The sequence below is a fragment of the Notolepis coatsorum genome (genome assembly GCF_963971535.1).
Source record: "Notolepis coatsorum genome assembly, chromosome: 1".
NCBI classification, from domain to species: Eukaryota; Metazoa; Chordata; class Actinopteri; order Aulopiformes; family Paralepididae; genus Notolepis; species Notolepis coatsorum.
Genome location: NC_140165.1, coordinates 242,143,936 through 242,163,135, shown reverse-complemented (window position 1 = coordinate 242,163,135; position 19,200 = coordinate 242,143,936). Strand labels below are relative to the sequence as shown.

Here is a 19,200-nt window from a genome sequence, read left to right as displayed (position 1 = left end):
TGGACACACTAGGGGGGGTTAATCCGGTCGCTTGTAAGCCGACAGGAGTAGGAGGGGGGGGGGGGTAGAATCCGGCTGCCTCATCCGGCCAAGGGTATCCCAGGTGAACCCACTGTAGTGCCGTTCAATGCGCCGGCGATCCTTGGACCACAGATGAAAGCAGGTGGACTCTTTGTGGGCCGGCGTCATCCGGTCCACGGAGGATGGACGTGAAGCGACCTCGTCTTGCAGAGCGTCTCCTCACCTTGCGTCCTCTCCAGGGGGGGGGGTTCCAACACACGGCAGTGTCGGGGGTCTTTATCCATGGAATAATCAAAGTATACAAAGCATAATCCGTGCCTGGGAAGGCGGGCTGTCGTCGGTAGAATAATCCGGTATACAGGTCCACTCGCTCGTCGGCTCTGGGGCTCCTCGGGTGCAGCTTCACGTGGGGTCAACCACCCTGGATAAGCAGCCAGTTCTCTGCCCGAAACGATGGGGTACTGACTACGGTAGTATTCTCACCGCACGAAGCACTATATATTAACAGACTATTATTAGCTTAATAGACTACGTCCAACTCGACGATATAGTGCCAAATATGACTATTCAAATATTAATATACACGATGTCTCAATACCGATGGTAGGCGAACTTGGCCTTACTCCCACACGTGGCGTCGCGGGGAGGCTTTACGTCTGTGACTCTATTGGAGGGTAAGAAACTGGACTGAAAAGGAAGTCCTACTTTAGTAGCGCAGTATATATACGCACTATGAACAAATAGTCCCATTAGTGGTGCGGTAGTCAGATTCCTACGCGGAACTAGGACTTGTTCGTACATGTGGAGCGGTACGTTTGAACTGGGTCTGAGGGGTATGGCAGCCTGGCACCAAGGTCTCGACCAATAGTAGAATGGAGACTATTATGGGATGTTCAGTAGGCTAGAATGGATATTCAATGCATATTGTACAAGGAATATACAAGGGATATCAGGGAATATTAGAGAATATACAAATACAATTAAATATATATATATAAATAAATATATATATATATTCGGTTTAATCTGGCCCTTCACAACAGCCACCCCCTGATTGGTCCCAGACCTAATCAGTTAAACAGAGACAGATTAATCGCGTTGTCTATTTACACATAAGGGTTTGCTGTAGGGGTCAGTCAACTTCACAAAGTCATAGGGTTATAGGGTCATGGTCATCATCGATTGTGTCTGGGAGTCGGGGCAGTTCTATGAGCCTCGCCACGGGACGGGTGTAAGTGCGACCCTGGACGAGCACTTCAGCTGCTCGGACCTTGCCGTCGGCACCGGTGATCACTTTGCTTACGCGGCCGGCCGGCCACATAGCTCTGGGCAGTGATTGATCAATAATCATGACGACTGTTCCTTCTGTCAAATTGTCTCTCTCCTTTACCCACTTCTGGCGGGTCTGTAGAGACGGTAGGTAGTGCAGTAGGAAACTGCTCCAAAACTTGTCGGCTAATACTTGGCTGTACCTCCACATTCGTCGGCCGTTCGCTTCTTCAGGCCGGTACATTGTCTGGGGTAATGCAGGATCTAGCCGCCCCATCAGGAGTGTGTTGGGGGTAACTGGGTCGATATCCGCCACATCACTGGAGACATATCCGAGGGGCTTCGAGTTAAGTACTCCCTCAATCTCCGTGAGGACTGTCATTAGGACTTCTTCCGCCACAGTCTGGGCCCCAAGTACTGCGTACAGGGCTGTCTTTATGGAGCGCACTTCTCGTTCCCAAGTGCCACCGAAGTGGGGTGCGTTTGGGGGGTTGAATTGGAAATCAACCTGTGCTGGAGCGAGGTGGGTCTTAAGTTCTGGGCCCATAGCTTGGAAGCTCTCTCTCAGCTCTCTTTCGCCGCCTTTGAAGTTTGTCCCATGATCGGACAATAGGGTAGACGGTCTTCCTTTCCGTGATGTGAATCTACGGAAGGCCATAAGGAATGAGTCTGTGCTCATGGTCGGGAGAAACTCGATGTGTATCGCTCTGGTGGTCATGCATTTGAATACAATACCCCACCGCTTCTCGGTTCCTCTTCCTTTCTTTATGTGCAGCGGGCCAAAGCAGTCCATACCCGTTGAGTGGAATGGCTTGTCACCGATTCGGAGGCGACATGGAGGAAGGTCAGCCATCCTTGGTATGCTGGGCTGCGCGCGCCACTTGCGGCAGTCTAGACATGTTCGCTGGAAGCGTCGTACCGCCTCTCTTCCTTGTAGGATCCAGTAACGACGTCTGATTTCCGCGAAGACTCTTTCTGCTCCTGCGTGATGTACATCCTCATCGTATTTCTTTATAATCAGCTCTGTGACCTTGTGTCGGCTGTTCAATACGATCGGGTATTTAATGTCATCCGGTAGATTGGGGGCTCTGCGTAGGCGACCACCCACTCTGATGAGGGTATGAGCGTCGCTCTCGGGGGCCAGATGAATTAATCTGCTGTCGGATGGGACGGGCTTTCCTCCCTGTAGACAGGCCAATTCATCGGGGAACGAGTCTCTCTGGGCTCGCTGCAGTAGAAGCAATTCTGCTTCCTCGTAGTTAGCTGCTGACATATCAGCGGGGGACTTGCACTCCGGGTGGTACCGCAGGAATGTTCTTTGTTGTGCACTCTCTATGGACGTGCAATCGTCTATGCTAGGGTCGGTGGAGGCTACGGTGCTCAATCCACAGAACACAGACTTCTTATTTTCCACCTCCTCTGGACTTGCTTCCCTCGGGATAGGCATGGGCCACTGTCCTTCCGGGAGTCTTAGGAATGCGGGGCCGTCACTGTAGACATTGCGACGGGTGAGGTCATCCAGGGGCATCCCCCGGGTGATGACGTCAGCTGGGTTCTGTTTTGTATCAACGTAGCGCCACTCTGTTTCTCCGGTTAACTCTTCGGTTAAGTCTTGAATCTCGGTGACTCTGACTCCCACGAAGACTTTGTACTTGCATGAGTCCGATTTGATCCAGGCGAGTACCGTCGTGGAATCTGACCACAGGATTGTTCTAGACACCGGTATGGTGAGCTCACGTTGGATGAGCGTGGCTAGGTGCGCTCCGGCTAGGGCTGCGCAGAGCTCTAGACGTGGGATAGATTGTTGCTTGCGTGGGGCTATTCTCGAGCGGGCGAGGACAAATGCTGTGTAGATCTCTCCCCCCTTCTCTTGGGCCCGCAAGTAGGCTACTGATCCGTATGCGACCTCTGAGGCGTCACTGAAGACGTGTAAGTCCATTTTACATGTCTCTGGCCTCACCGTGGGTGGGAAGTAGCTTCGGCGCATATTAACGCCTGGGAGTGAGTGGAGCTCCATCTCCCACTCTCTCCAGGTGGATGCAAGGTGTGCGGGAATGGGGTCGTCCCAGCCCTGGTCCTTGTCCCACAATGCTCGTACAATCATTTTTGCCCTGGTGGTGTACGGTAGAATACATCCTAGCGGGTCATATTGTCGGGCGAGTGTTGTGTACACACTCCGTCTGGTGGTCGGCGCCGCCGCCGGCCTTCCCTGCTCCGTAGTCAGGGGCTTGTGTCTGTAGTGAAGCGAATCTGTTTTGAATCGCCACACCAATCCCAGGGTCATCTCCTGGGCTTCTCCCGGGATTGTAGCCATCCAGGTCTCGCTGCTGGCTGCCTTGTCCTCGGAGGAGAGGCTGCGCAGTACTTGCGGATCGCTGCTGGCCCACTGCCTGAGATCAAAGCCGCCTTTGATCAATGAGGCGCGGAGTTTAATCAGGAGAGCCTCGGCTTCTTCCTGGGTTGAAAGGCTTTGTAGACAGTTGTCTACGTAGAAGCTGTTCTTTACGCTGTGTCGGACCTCTTCGTCCGCTGCTGGGTCCTCTGCTACATGTTTCTGTAGTGCAAATGTAGCACAGCAGGGGCTGCACGTCGTTCCGAAGGGGAGGACTTCCCATTGGTAGATGGCTGGGTGCTCATCTCCTGGCTTCTCTCTCCATAGGAACCGTAACAGGGGCTTGTCCGCCTCTACTAATCTCACCTGCAGGAACATTCCTTTAATGTCCCCGCTGATGGCCACCTTTTCCTGGCGGAAGCGGAGTAGAACGCCGAGTAGGGAGGGGCCGAGTGTGGGACCGGGCAGTAACTCTTTATTCAGATTTTGGGATCCGATCTGGTAGCTGCAGTTAAATACTATGCGGTCTTTACCGTTGTGATGGACCTTGTGGTGAGGCACGTACCACGATTCAGTGGTCTGGTCAGCCTCTTTAATGTCCATCTTTGTGACGTGTCCCGCTGTGATGAGCTTCTCAATCTCAGCGCGGTATACACTCTCTTGGGCGGGGTTCTTGGCTAGGCGCCGCTCCGTGTTCAGCAGGTACCGTTCTGTGGCGTCTGTCTTGGCGTGGAAAGTAGGCATTCCTTCTCGCCGCAGGAGTGGCGTGGCGTATCTCAACACGCCGTTGACCGGGACTCTCTTGGTCCCTGTCTCGAGGAGGTGAATGGCGTAAATGTCATCTTTAGAGCGAATGTCTTTCTTTCCGTTCTTAAAGGGCATTTGTTCCAAGGTCCATAGCCGCTCTACGTGTTGCAGGAGTGCGGTTTCTCCCTCTGTGACTCGGGAGTGGAGACATCTAGTGGCTGTACTTCGGTTGAGAGATTTGGCGAGCGGGCCTTGGAGAGTCCATCCCAAGTGGGTCTCGACTGCTGCAGGACAGCCTCGGGGTCCGGTATGAACCCGGTCTATCGGGACAATGAGGTCTGCATGGTCGGAGCCTATCAACAGGGTCGGCATAGCATTGTCTATGAGCGGGATCGGTAACTTGCGCAGATGTGCATATTTCTCCATCAGCTTGGCGACGGGGTATGTGTACCGCGACAGTCCTATTTCTTGGCTGGTGAAAGCGTCTGTAATCTGGTACCGTCGCTCAGGCTGGCCGCTTGCTGCGATAGAGAATGAGACATTCTCGCCCTTTATCGTCTTCAAATCTCGTCTTATTGTCCGAATTGTCATTTGGGTTTCGCTTCCCCGCAGCCCTAGCTGGGCCGCAGCGGAGGCGAGCAGCAGGGTCTTCTCTGACCCGTCATCGAGGACGGCGTAAGTGTCCAGGACTTTATTCTGGTAGCTTAGTGTCACACGCACTACTTTTAGGAGTACTCGGGCTCCACTGCTGCTGGCGGGATCGATGTACATGACGCTCGCTTTGCTGCTGGGTGGTGCGGGTGAAGGGCGCCGTCTGTTACTGTCGTGAAGTATGTCCAGATGGGCTCCATCGCACTTGGTGCACCTTTTCTTTAAGCGGCATTCGGCTGCCATGTGTGAGCGCGCACAGCGAAAACAGCGCTTGTTGGACTTTATCCATTGACTTTCTTCCTCCGCGTTCAGCTTGGGGAAGGAGTCACATTGCGCTAGCCAGTGTTCTTTCTCACAGTAGGGGCACACTATCTTCCACTTCTCCGTTCTGGAGGGGGTACTGTGGCTCCTGCTGCTCGGTACTGACTCCGATTGGTGCATCACAGTCACCGATCTTCTTCCATCATTTAGTCGTCTGGTTCCTTCTCTGGAGCCAGGGGTGCTCCGTCCGAATGTATCTAGCCGTAGGCTGCTGACTTCTCTCGCCAGGAAGTCTGCTAGATCGAGGAGGTTCGGTTCGGGGCCATTCGGGTCTCGGTGGTCCCTCTGTCGCCTAAAACGCTCCTGTCGAGCGGGCGGCAGCTTCTCCAAGATCCTTTCCACATTTGAGTTGGCGTAAAGTTCATGCCTCCCCTTCTCTCTCTGCGCTCCCAACATCCCTACCAGGGACTGCACTCTGATGGACAGGTCGTCCAGTGCTCGATTGTCTATTGCTGGGGGTAAGCGGTCGATGTGTCGGATCTCCTGGATCACGTAATCCCATATGCGCCCATACCTCTGGTCCAATGCTACCAGCGCTGCTGTGTATGGGGTGGTGGAAGTCGCGTAGGCGAGCGCTATATTATGTGCGCGGGGTACCTTTAAGTGCTTCAGTAGGATGGCGTATTTGTGGCGTTCATCCAATACATCCACCAACATGGTCTCCAGACACATGCGGAGTTCTGTATACTGGGCCCGGTTCTCTTGGGTGAAGTCGGGTACCATAGGCGTGCCAATGTATGACGCTGACTGTGGATACATCGGCGAGCGTTGGGGGAGAGGCCTCCTAGGCGAGTCTCCTCCCGCTCCTTGGTATGGGCTGGTACCGGCAGTGTACCATGGCCCGCTTGTCCAGGTGCTGTTCCTCGGTGCGGGTCGTGCGTCGTGCTCACCCGGGTATAGAGTCGGGGGTCTGTAGCGCAGCTCCGCGGGAGTATAGCCTGGGCTGTACCGGACCTCCTGGTCCGGTAGAGTACTGTGCTGTCGTCGGGCGTGGTTCTCCTCCTCTTCCTCTTCGTCTTCAGTTAGGTCATCCAGTGCTTGTAGTCTCTGGTTTAGCCTCTCCACAGGATATGCTGCTCCTTCCCGGTTGCTAGGTCTCGCTTGGACCGGTGGGGGGAGGTGGTCTGTGGGGGGTATAGACCTCATCTGTTGGTCAAGTTCAGGGTTGTTTACTCGGCTAGGGGATGCCGCCCTGGAGGTGTGTCTAGACGAGTTCCTGGAGCCTCTGGCGGAGGGAGAGGGTGTTGTCCGTCTGATCAGCTGTTCTATTAGTTGCGCCTGCTGTCTGTCGCGCTCTGCGTCCCGTAGAGCACCAGCAGCTGCTCGCTGGCTGTCTGCTCGGTCTCGGGCCACATTCTCTTCTCTCTGAATGCGTCTTAGTTCTAGACGTATATGCTCTTCTTCGCTCCGCTGCTGGATCTGCAGTCGGTCGCGTTCAGCAGCGGCGTTCAGGCTGATGAGGAAGGCCTGCTGTAGGGTCCTCTCTGCCTCGCTGGGAGAAGGCGGTTGTATAGGGGAGCCTTCCCTCGGGGTACTCCTTGCGGAGCCTTGGAGCTCTATCTCCACGGTGCTCTCCCCGTCTTCTTCCGTGCCGAGTTCTCTCTCGGTAGCGTTGTATTCCTCCCGGGACTCATCGGGGACTACTTCTTCAGTACTGGCGGGGTGTGAAGTCATGTCTGGTTCCCACTGGTCCCCACCGTGAACTTGGTCAGTTACATTAGAGCCCGTGGGGGCCTCTATGGTCGGGGTAGTCTGGGCGTTGGGGTTAGACATACTTTTACTTTCTAGTTTTACCGCGTTTACTGTTAGTAGAAGACTAGGTTGTTGACTGACAGCGTAAGCCTCTAAGTACTGAGGGAGCCGTCGTTCGCGCTGCGGGCGTTGGTTAGGAGGATCGTTTCGTGGAGTGTTCATCATAGGCCATTTCAATATTAATAACACTATATTAATATTACACTAATTACCATCCGGTTCGAAGGACCAATTGTAACTGAGGGGTACAATTCCCTGACTGTATTACTAGATATGATACTTACTACCACTACCTTTGTACTTAATATTCGGCCACCCAGTACACGGCATAAATATATTATGATGAACACTGTCACGTAGATGAAACGGATCCAACACAAATGTACGAATTAGAAATAGGTCTTTATTTCTACACAGCGATGGTGTGTAGAGCAAGCACTTAATCAAATCAATCACATTTATGAATGGAAATTAGTATGCACTTTTATGGCAAGAGTATTCGTCGGTATATCAATAGAGAATGTCCAATCTCTGAAGGCGCAGGTGGTACATATACGACCTGGAATAGTTTAAGGAATAACAGCAATGATACTTTAATGATTATATACTGGACACACTAGGGGGGGTTAATCCGGTCGCTTGTAAGCCGACAGGAGTAGGAGGGGGGGGGGGGGTAGAATCCGGCTGCCTCATCCGGCCAAGGGTATCCCAGGTGAACCCACTGTAGTGCCGTTCAATGCGCCGGCGATCCTTGGACCACAGATGAAAGCAGGTGGACTCTTTGTGGGCCGGCGTCATCCGGTCCACGGAGGAGAGACGTGAAGCGACCTCGTCTTGCAGAGCGTCTCCTCACCTTGCGTCCTCTCCAGGGGGGGGGGTTCCAACACACGGCAGTGTCGGGGGTCTTTATCCATGGAATAATCAAAGTATACAAAGCATAATCCGTGCCTGGGAAGGCGGGCTGTCGTCGGTAGAATAATCCGGTATACAGGTCCACTCGCTCGTCGGCTCTGGGGCTCCTCGGGTGCAGCTTCACGTGGGGTCAACCACCCTGGATAAGCAGCCAGTTCTCTGCCCGAAACGATGGGGTACTGACTACGGTAGTATTCTCACCGCACGAAGCACTATATATTAACAGACTATTATTAGCTTAATAGACTACGTCCAACTCGACGATATAGTGCCAAATATGACTATTCAAATATTAATATACGCGATGTCTCAATACCGATGGTAGGCGAACTTGGCCTTACTCCCACACGTGGCGTCGCGGGGAGGCTTTACGTCTGTGACTCTATTGGAGGGTAAGAAACTGGACTGAAAAGGAAGTCCTACTTTAGTAGCGCAGTATATATACGCACTATGAACAAATAGTCCCATTAGTGGTGCGGTAGTCAGATTCCTACGCGGAACTAGGACTTGTTCGTACATGTGGAGCGGTACGTTTGAACTGGGTCTGAGGGGTATGGCAGCCTGGCACCAAGGTCTCGACCAATAGTAGAATGGAGACTATTATGGGATGTTCAGTAGGCTAGAATGGATATTCAATGCATATTGTACAAGGAATATACAAGGGATATCAGGGAATATTAGAGAATATACAAATACAATTAAATATATATATATAAATAAATATATATATTCGGTTTAATCTGGCCCTTCACAACAGTGTGCGCACCTTGCGCTGTATTTATACTTAAGTGAATATCTTGTCCCAAACCGCAGTCTTTGTCTGGTATCAATACGCTGACTCCGGGCATGTCCTGACATGCCTGAACTTGTCTTTGAACCTGCCGTTGGGGGCCTGCGCGCTGGCGCCTGGGGGCGCTGTCCAATAAGGAGAGCGAATATTACTCTGGTTTGAACGCAGGTAAAGGGATATTCCGTGTATATATATAAATAATATACAAAGTATATCAAACGATAAAGGTAGATTCTCAGTTTAATCTGGCCCTTCACAACACAACCCAATACTTTATATAGCTGATATAATATGACAAATAAACATAACTGTAACACAACTCTGCGCTAGTAGTAACAAATGTCATTGTGAAAATAGACATTTTACATAAGACTGAAATGGGGGCGTCATCTACTGGGTTGACTGACTGACACATGTGTGCCTTGAGTTGCACGAGTGTCAAATGTCAAATGTCTTGCTGAGTAACCGGTTTCTGTGCACATGTCTGCACTTACCATGAGTGTGCGCTTAGCCTATATATATATATAGTCAGTCTAAAGTGTATTAGCTCAGGGCAGGTTTATGCGTGTGTGTGTGTGTGTGTTGTGTGCATGTGTGTGTGTGTGTGTGGTGTGTGTGTGTGTGTGTGTGTGTGTGTGTGTGTGTGTGTGTGTGTGTGTGTGTGTGTGTGTGTGTGTGTGTGTGTGTGTGTGTGTGTGTGTGTGTGTGTGTGTGTGTGTGTGTCTGTTTCCACCAAGGGCGTAGTTTTGGTTTCAACAGTGGGGGGGGGGGGGGCACTTTAATTAAGCAAAGTCCTCCCCCAGGAAACTTAGAGCGTCAAACACTTCACTGCCTGCATTCTGGTGGACTTTTCTGCACTAATTTGTGCCTTTTCTGCATCAATTGATGGTGTAAATGTCTTGTGAGGGAAATAGTATCATGTCATTATAGATCTGTGTTGAAATACATATTCTATCTCTGATAGCCTTAATATGACCAATAGTAAACTAGTCTGACTACATGCACACACTAGGCTACAGTCTGTGACACTGTCTCTTTAACGACGAACTGGTTAGGAGCATTTGGCCTCTGGTGTGAAAGACATAACAATAACACCGCCTAGCCAAGGCTTGTTTATTCATTTCTCCCACTACTACGGCAGATTTTGTTTACATTTCTGTCATATCTGGATGTCTAATGTACGTAATTTCAATTATGTATTTAATCTGTGTCTGACCAGACCTCTTGGTCACTTTCTGGTCAGACGCTTGTGTGTACACATGTGTCTCTCTATAAACTGATCTCTGTGGAAGCACAGATATTAAACTATGTTCTATGTTTTTATATACAACTGACTCTATCTAATTTCTACAGTTCACTGTCATGGCTCATTTTAAATATTCAACAACAGTCTTTATTTATGTAAAGGAACGTACCCGCTGACACAAATATAATGGAATATATTGCAGTAAGGCTCTCAGGCATTCTGTATTACTTTCAAATATTTATTCTTCTGTATTGTTTCTGCACATTCAAAACACATCACACATGTTTTAGGTTGCGTCTGCATGGTTGAGATGGTACGGTCCTGTAGGGGTGTTTGAAATAGTTGGTTAATATATAGTTACAGATAAGAAGGATATATAAATGTGTTGACCTCTTTTGAGGAGGGGGTTGTCTTTCATATTAGCTATATTTTCTGAGGGGGACAAATTTACCTCTTCTCAATATTGAGGGAGGCATGTCCCCTGCAACTCCCCCCCCAAATCTACGCCCATTGTTTCTACCCACCCGTCAGAGCCTGTGTGTAGCACTACAAACACCCTGGTCCTCTACATCTAGATCACACCTTCCTGCTACACAAACACCCTGTTCCTCTACATCTAGATCACACCTTCCTGCTACACAAACACCCTGTTCCTCTACATCTAGATCACACCTTCCTGCTACACAAACACCCTGTTCCTCTACATCTAGATCACACCTTCCTGCTACACAAACACCCTGTTCCTCTACATCTAGATCACACCTTCCTGCTACACAAACACCCTGTTCCTCTACATCTAGATCACACCTTCCTGCTACACAAACACCCTGGTCCTCTACATCTAGATCACACCTTCCTGCTACACAAACACCCTGTCCCTCTACATCTAGATCACACCTTCCTGCTACACAAACACCCTGTTCCTCTACATCTAGATCACACCTTCCTGCTACACAAACACCCTGTCCCTCTACATCTAGATCACACCTTCCTGCTACACAAACACCCTGTTCCTCTACATCTAGATCACACCTTCCTGCTACACAAACACCCTGTTCCTCTCTACATCTAGATCACACCTTCCTGCTACACAAACACCCTGTTCCTCTACATCTAGATCACACCTTCCTGCTACACAAACACCCTGTTCCTCTTACATCTAGATCACACCTTCCTGCTACACAAACACCCTGTTCCTCTACATCCAAATCACAACTTCCTGCTACACAAACACCCTGGTCCTCTACATCTAGATCACACCTTCCTGCTACACAAACACCCTGTTCCTCTACATCTAGATCACACCTTCCTGCTACACAAACACCCTGTTCCTCTCTACATCTAGATCACACCTTCCTGCTACACAAACACCCTGTTCCTCTACATCTAGATCACACCTTCCTGCTACACAAACACCCTGTTCCTCTACATCTAGATCACACCTTCCTGCTACACAAACACCCTGTTCCTCTACATCTAGATCACACCTTCCTGCTACACAAACACCCTGTTCCTCTTACATCTAGATCACACACCTTCCTGCTACACAAACACCCTGTTCCTCTACATCTAGATCACACCTTCCTGCTACACAAACACCCTGTTCCTCTACATCTAGATCACACCTTCCTGCTACACAAACACCCTGTTCCTCTCTACATCTAGATCACACCTTCCTGCTACACAAACACCCTGTCACTCTACATCTAGATCACACCTTCCTGCTACACAAACACCCTGGTCCTCTACATCTAGATCACACACCTTCCTGCTACACAAACACCCTGTTCCTCTACATCTAGATCACACCTTCCTGCTACACAAACACCCTGTTCCTCTACATCTAGATCACACCTTCCTGCTACACAAACACCCTGTTCCTCTACATCTAGATCACACACCTTCCTGCTACACAAACACCCTGGTCCTCTACATCTAGATCACACCTTCCTGCTACACAAACACCCTGTTCCTCTACATCTAGATCACACCTTCCTGCTACACAAACACCCTGTTCCTCTACATCTAGATCACACACCTTCCTGCTACACAAACACCCTGGCCCTCTACATCTAGATCACACCTTCCTGCTACACAAACACCCTGGTCCTCTACATCTAGATCACACCTTCCTGCTACACAAACACCCTGGTCCTCTACATCTAGATCACACACCTTCCTGCTACACAAACACCCTGTTCCTCTACATCTAGATCACACCTTCCTGCTACACAAACACCCTGTTCCTCTACATCTAGATCACACCTTCCTGCTACACAAACACCCTGTTCCTCTTACATCTAGATCACACACCTTCCTGCTACACAAACACCCTGTTCCTCTACATCTAGATCACACCTTCCTGCTACACAAACACCCTGTTCCTCTACATCTAGATCACACCTTCCTGCTACACAAACACCCTGTTCCTCTCTACATCTAGATCACACCTTCCTGCTACACAAACACCCTGTCTCTCTACATCTAGATCACACCTTCCTGCTACACAAACACCCTGTTCCTCTCTACATCTAGATCACACCTTCCTGCTACACAAACACCCTGTTCCTCTCTACATCTAGATCACACCTTCCTGCTACACAAACACCCTGGTCTCTACATCTAGATCACACCTTCCTGCTACACAAACACCCTGTTCCTCTACATCTAGATCACACCTTCCTGCTACACAAACACCCTGTCCCTCTACATCTAGATCACACCTTCCTGCTACACAAACACCCTGGTCCTCTACATCTAGATCACACACCTTCCTGCTACACAAACACCCTGTTCCTCTTACATCTAGATCACACACCTTCCTGCTACACAAACACCCTGTTCCTCTACATCTAGATCACACCTTCCTGCTACACAAACACCCTGTCCCTCTACATCTAGATTACACCTTCCTGCTACACAAACACCCTGTCCCTCTACATCTAGATCACACCTTCCTGCTACACAAACACCCTGTCCCTCTACATCTAGATCACACCTTCCTGCTACACAAACACCCTGTCCCTCTACATCTAGATCACACCTTCCTGCTACACAAACACCCTGTCCCTCTACATCTAGATCACACCTTCCTGCTACACAAACACCCTATTCCTCTTACATCTAGATCACACCTTCCTGCTACACAAACACCCTGTCCCTCTACATCTAGATCACACCTTCCTGCTACACAAACACCCTGGTCCTCTACATCTAGATCACACACCTCCCTGCTACACAAACACCCTGTCTCTCTACATCTAGATCACACCTTCCTGCTACACAAACACCCTGTTCCTCTACATCTAGATCACACCTTCCTGCTACACAAACACCCTGGTCCTCTACATCTAGATCACACACCTTCCTGCTACACAAACACCCTGTGCCTCTACATCTAGATCACACCTTCCTGCTACACAAACACCCTGTTCCTCTACATCTAGATCACACCTTCCTGCTACACAAACACCCTGTTCCTCTTACATCTAGATCACACCTTCCTGCTACACAAACACCCTGTCCCTCTACATCTAGATCACACACCTTCCTGCTACACAAACACCCTGTCCCTCTACATCTAGATCACACCTTCCTGCTACACAAACACCCTGTTCCTCTACATCTAGATCACACCTTCCTGCTACACAAACACCCTGGTCCTCTACATCTAGATCACACCTTCCTGCTACACAAACACCCTGTTCCTCTACATCTAGATCACACACCTTCCTGCTACACAAACACCCTGTTCCTCTACATCTAGATCACACCTTCCTGCTACACAAACACCCTGTTCCTCTCTACATCTAGATCACACCTTCCTGCTACACAAACACCCTGTTCCTCTACATCTAGATCACACCTTCCTGCTACACAAACACCCTGTTCCTCTACATCTAGATCACACCTTCCTGCTACACAAACACCCTGTTCCTCTACATCTAGATCACACCTTCCTGCTACACAAACACCCTGTTCCTCTACATCTAGATCACACCTTCCTGCTACACAAACACCCTGTCACTCTACATCTAGATCACACACCTTCCTGCTACACAAACACCCTGGTCCTCTACATCTAGATCACACCTTCCTGCTACACAAACACCCTGTTCCTCTACATCTAGATCACACCTTCCTGCTACACAAACACCCTGTCCCTCTACATCTAGATCACACCTTCCTGCTACACAAACACCCTGTTCCTCTCTACATCTAGATCACACCTTTCTGCTACACAAACACCCTGTTCCTCTACATCTAGATCACACCTTCCTGCTACACAAACGCCCTGTTTCTCTACATCTAGATCACACACCTTCCTGCTACACAAACACCCTGTTCCTCTACATCTAGATCACACACCTTCCTGCTACACAAACACCCTGGGCCTCTACATCTAGATCACACCTTCCTGCTACACAAACACCCTGTGCCTCTACATCTAGATCACACCTTCCTGCTACACAAACACCCTGGTCCTCTACATCTAGATCACACCTTCCTGCTACACAAACACCCTGGTCCTCTACATCTAGATCACACCTTCCTGCTACACAAACACCCTGTTCCTCTCTACATCTAGATCACACCTTCCTGCTACACAAACACCCTGTCCCTCTACATCTAGATCACACCTTCCTGCTACACAAACACCCTGTTCCTCTCTACATCTAGATCACACCTTCCTGCTACACAAACACCCTGTCCCTCTACATCTAGATCACACCTTCCTGCTACACAAACACCCTGTTCCTCTTACATCTAGATCACACACCTTCCTGCTACACAAACGCCCTGTTCCTCTTACATCTAGATCACACACCTTCCTGCTACACAAACACCCTGTTCCTCTACATCTAGATCACACCTTCCTGCTACACAAACACCCTGTTCCTCTCTACATCTAGATCACACCTTCCTGCTACACAAACACCCTGTTCCTCTACATCTAGATCTAGATCACACCTGCCATTCCCATTGGCGTATTTAGACCACTATCAGTGGGGCACGGGCCCCACTGTTGATCAGCTGTGCCCCACTGATCAAATAATTCTTTTTTATATATATTTTTTTACTTTGCTTTGAAATATTATAGTGAAATATTTTGCACTGTTGTCGCATTTATCTTGTTGAAATCCTCCAACAGGCTCTTTTTTGTAAGTTGACTGGTTTGCACACCCATATGACAGCTAATACATGGTACATCCCAGCAGTTCACAGGTACAGTGCTGCGGTCGCATTCTGCTTTTTTAAGTGGGAGTGGTCGTACAGGTGCTCAGGCATTATATATATATGATGTGCAACGTGTACAACGTGTCTCTCTCTCTCTCCTCTCTCTCTCTCTCTCTCTCTCTCTCTCTCTCTCTCTCTCTCTCTCTCTCTCTCTCTCTCTCTCTCTCTCTCTCTCCTCTCCTCTCTCTCTCTCTGGCCTTGCTCCGGTGGAGGGATTGGAGGAGGGTGTGCCATCATGTTAACGCAGCCTCAGTTAAACCTTGCGACGACTGAGTTATGGTCATGTGACACTACACATATTTAATTGAGACCCTTTATTATTTCAATTTAGCTGGAAATACATTGATACATCATTCAGTAACATTTTCAGAGCCTTATAACAAAAACATTATTACGGTCACCATTGTGACCAGTGGGATTATTTTTACTCAAAATGTTGAGTATTACCAAGTCACCTTGTGTTCTTAAAACAATGACAATAAACATAGTTTTATTAGGTTGAAATAATGTGGTTGTGTACTTATTTTTTCTGTTAACTTATTATGGATTGAAAACTGAAAACCAAACAAAATGTGCTATATATAGCCTACCGTCTGCGTCGAATATGAAATAAAGGCATCTAAATGATACATTTTTTCTTTAAAAAAAAAAACAAGCTCAATCAAAAGATTCTACATGAGTCCTTGCTCCAAAGGCAGTGGGTGATGTTCTCAAGGCCTTAACATCAGACAAACCCCTCCCATTCTCCATACAGATGGATGCATCTAACCTAACCCTAACCCTAAAACCGAAATAAAGTTAAAAATAAAATAGTTACCAAATCTGCCCATTTTCGCTCCGCTCCGCTTCACATACCTTGGTGCCCCCCTGTGCCCCAGTAGAGTGCTGGGTCTAGATAGGCCCCTGGCCCCTTCCTGCTACACAAACACCCTGTTCCTCTAGATCACACCTGCCTTCCTGCTACACAAACACCCTGTTCCTCTAGATCACACCTGCCTTCCTGCTACACAAACACCCTGTTCCTCTAGATCACACCTGCCTTCCTGCTACACAAACACCCTGTTCCTCTCACACCTCCCTTCCTGCTACACAAACACCCTGTTCCTCTAGATCACACCTGCCTTCCTGCTACACAAACACCCTGTTCCTCTAGATCAGTGGTTCTCAACTGGTTTAGCCTCGGGACCCAATATTTTCCTTAGTCATTAAGTCGCGACCCAAAATTTTGAACCACTATGATTTATGTAAAAAAAAAAAATGTGCAGTAATACGCAATCTTTCAAAACATGAAATAAACACACAAAAGTGCAACAAAAGTGCAACTATTGCTAAAAACCCAATGAAATAAAATAATAATAAATAATATATGCTTCTTAGCAGATTTCTTAGCTTAACATAACAGACCTAAATTTGGGGGAACTAATGGGATAACTGGGGTTGCAACAAAAGTGCAACTAGGGCTAAAACCCAATGAAATAAAATAATAATAATAAATAATATGCTTCTTAGCAGATTTCTTAGCTTAACATAACAGACCTAAGTTTGGGGGAACTAATGGGATAACTGGGGTTGCAACAAAAGTGCAACTAGGGCTAAAAACCCAATGAAATTAAATAATAATAATAAATAATTATGCTTCTTAGCAGACTTCTTAGCTTAACATAACATACCTAAGTTTGGGGGAACTAATGGGATAACTGGGGTTGCAACAAAAGTGCAACTAGGGCTAAAAACCCAATGAAATAAAATAATAATAATAATAAATAATTATGCTTCTTAGCAGACTTCTTAACTTAACATAACAGACCTACAGTAAGTTTGGGGGAACTAATGGGATAACGGGTTGCAACAAAAGTGCAACTAAGGGCTAAAAACACAATGAAATAAAATAATAATAATAATAAATAATATATCCTTCTTAGCAGACTTCTTAGCTTAACATCCCAGGGCCCCGTTCCCCGTACCTGGATAACTGAGTTAGCCGGATAACTTTCGGTTAAGTCTGACTTAAGCCGGACTTTCCGGCTCCCCGTACCTGGATTGTCCAAATCACCATGACAACAGATCCAAAAGTTTGAGCCTGGTCGAAAGCAGGGTTTAAGTTCAAGTTAGCCGGATGAAGCACAGCCACGCCCCCGCAAAGAAAGTGACAGCGCGTTTCCTGAAATTATTCCCACAGTCTAGGATCTGCTTTATACCATTCTGAATTACGTTTTTGTGCTCCATTCTTCCAGAGGGGGCTTTTGAAATGTAAAATAGACCCAAAATGCTGATACTAAATTCACTTTGTCCTAAATAATGCACGTTATATACCGTGGCGCTCGCTCGGTGCGATGTACACATTATGTGGTTATTCTAACAACGTGCAGCATTGCAAATGTGAATCCCGCAGGGATATTTTTAATGATTGAAACCTATCGCTCGTTTGGCTCTGATTCCTTTCATATTCTCCGCTGTGGATGTTTAATGGAGCGCCTGGATTGTGTTTCATTCAAGCATAAAATTGAAGTTTCTATGCGTGGATTGTGGATCTTGTCTCGTTCATTAATGTATAAACAATGAATTTATCCCATCTGGCACAGTGGCGCAGCGGTAGTGCTCAATCCTGCCAACCCAGCGACCGGTGTTCGAAACCCCGTGTTTCCAATAAAATTTTTTGGAATATAATATTAATGATTATATGCCAAAGTAGCCTAGTTTCAAGTTAAAATATTATAAATCTACATGCATTGAGGATGTCATTCTTTATATAGCTCTCAACGTGCACCAAATTGAATTATTCCTACATCGCAAAAAGAAGGGGAAGACTAGGTTTCGAACCCCGGTCGTCTGCGTGAAAGTCAAAAGAAGAACCCGTTACACCACAGTGGAGATAAGTAAAAGATCGACTATACATCAATCAATGGGAAGAGAGCCGTATCGTTATTTTGTATAACAGTTTAACTAATTATTTCCGCTAGCAAGATCTCATTTGATTATTCAATCCAGCAGGCAAGTTTAAAGAAATATAATCTGATTGATTGAGGTAATGAGGGACTTAAAATTAGCCTATAGATAACGCATTTAACTTGTCGGCGAGGCGATTGAGCCGTACTGCAATATGTTACTAAAGTTTTAAATCAATTAATCAATCAATGCCGCTAGAGAATCAGGATCTCTGCTCTCGACACTTGCTGCCTTCTCGGCTGAGGCGGGCACGCGCACTTATCCTGGGTCTCAAGTCTGGCTTGAGTTAACGAGACTGAATCCACCTTCGAGGAACAGGAAAATCCCGGCTTCAAACATCGGGTTAACTGAATCTGGATAATGACATCTTGATCGACTTAGTTGAACCAGGTACGGGGAACGGGGCCCAGGGAACTAATGGGGTAACTGGGGATGTTGTTTTCTCCTGACAAGAGTCTCAAAGTCTGGGGTGATGGTAGACAAAGCAACTCTGAGGTCATGCTCAATGTCCAATCTGTTCCTCCGCTTTGTCTTCAGCTGGACCAAAGCTGAGAAGCCACTTTCACAAAGATAGGTAGTGAAAAAAAAAATTTATATATAAAAAAAAATAAAAAATTTACACACACATCCGCTACTCACTCAAAATGGTCCCGCGACCCACTTTTGGGTCGCGACCCACCAGTTGAGAAACACTGCTCTAGATCACACCTGCCTTCCTGCTACACAAACACCCTGTTCCTAGATCACACGCCTGCCCTTCCTGACCTAGACGACAGTGCTTGTTTCCCTCACCTCTCTCGCAGGCGGGCAGGTCGCCGCTCCAGGTCAGGTCCCACTGGCACATGAGCAGCTCTGTGCCACCACCTGGTAGCCCGGGTAGCACTGGTAGGTCACCACGGTGCCGTGCACCAGCTCCGGGTGAGAGGTGCTCTTCCACCCGTTGGGGATCTCCGGGAGCTCAGGGCAGGTGTCGTT

General features: G+C 48.1%; 1 protein-coding gene across 1 annotated transcript in view; it reads right to left on the bottom strand.

Annotated features, from left to right (window-relative positions):
* Nucleotides 1-19,200, bottom strand: part of sez6b (seizure related 6 homolog b) — a 419,489-nt gene that overhangs the window by 67,293 nt on the left and 332,996 nt on the right. The window contains 2 exon segments of the mRNA XM_084309484.1: nt 19,018-19,086; nt 19,089-19,198. Of these exon segments, the coding sequence (XP_084165610.1) occupies nt 19,018-19,086; nt 19,089-19,198 (179 nt within the window).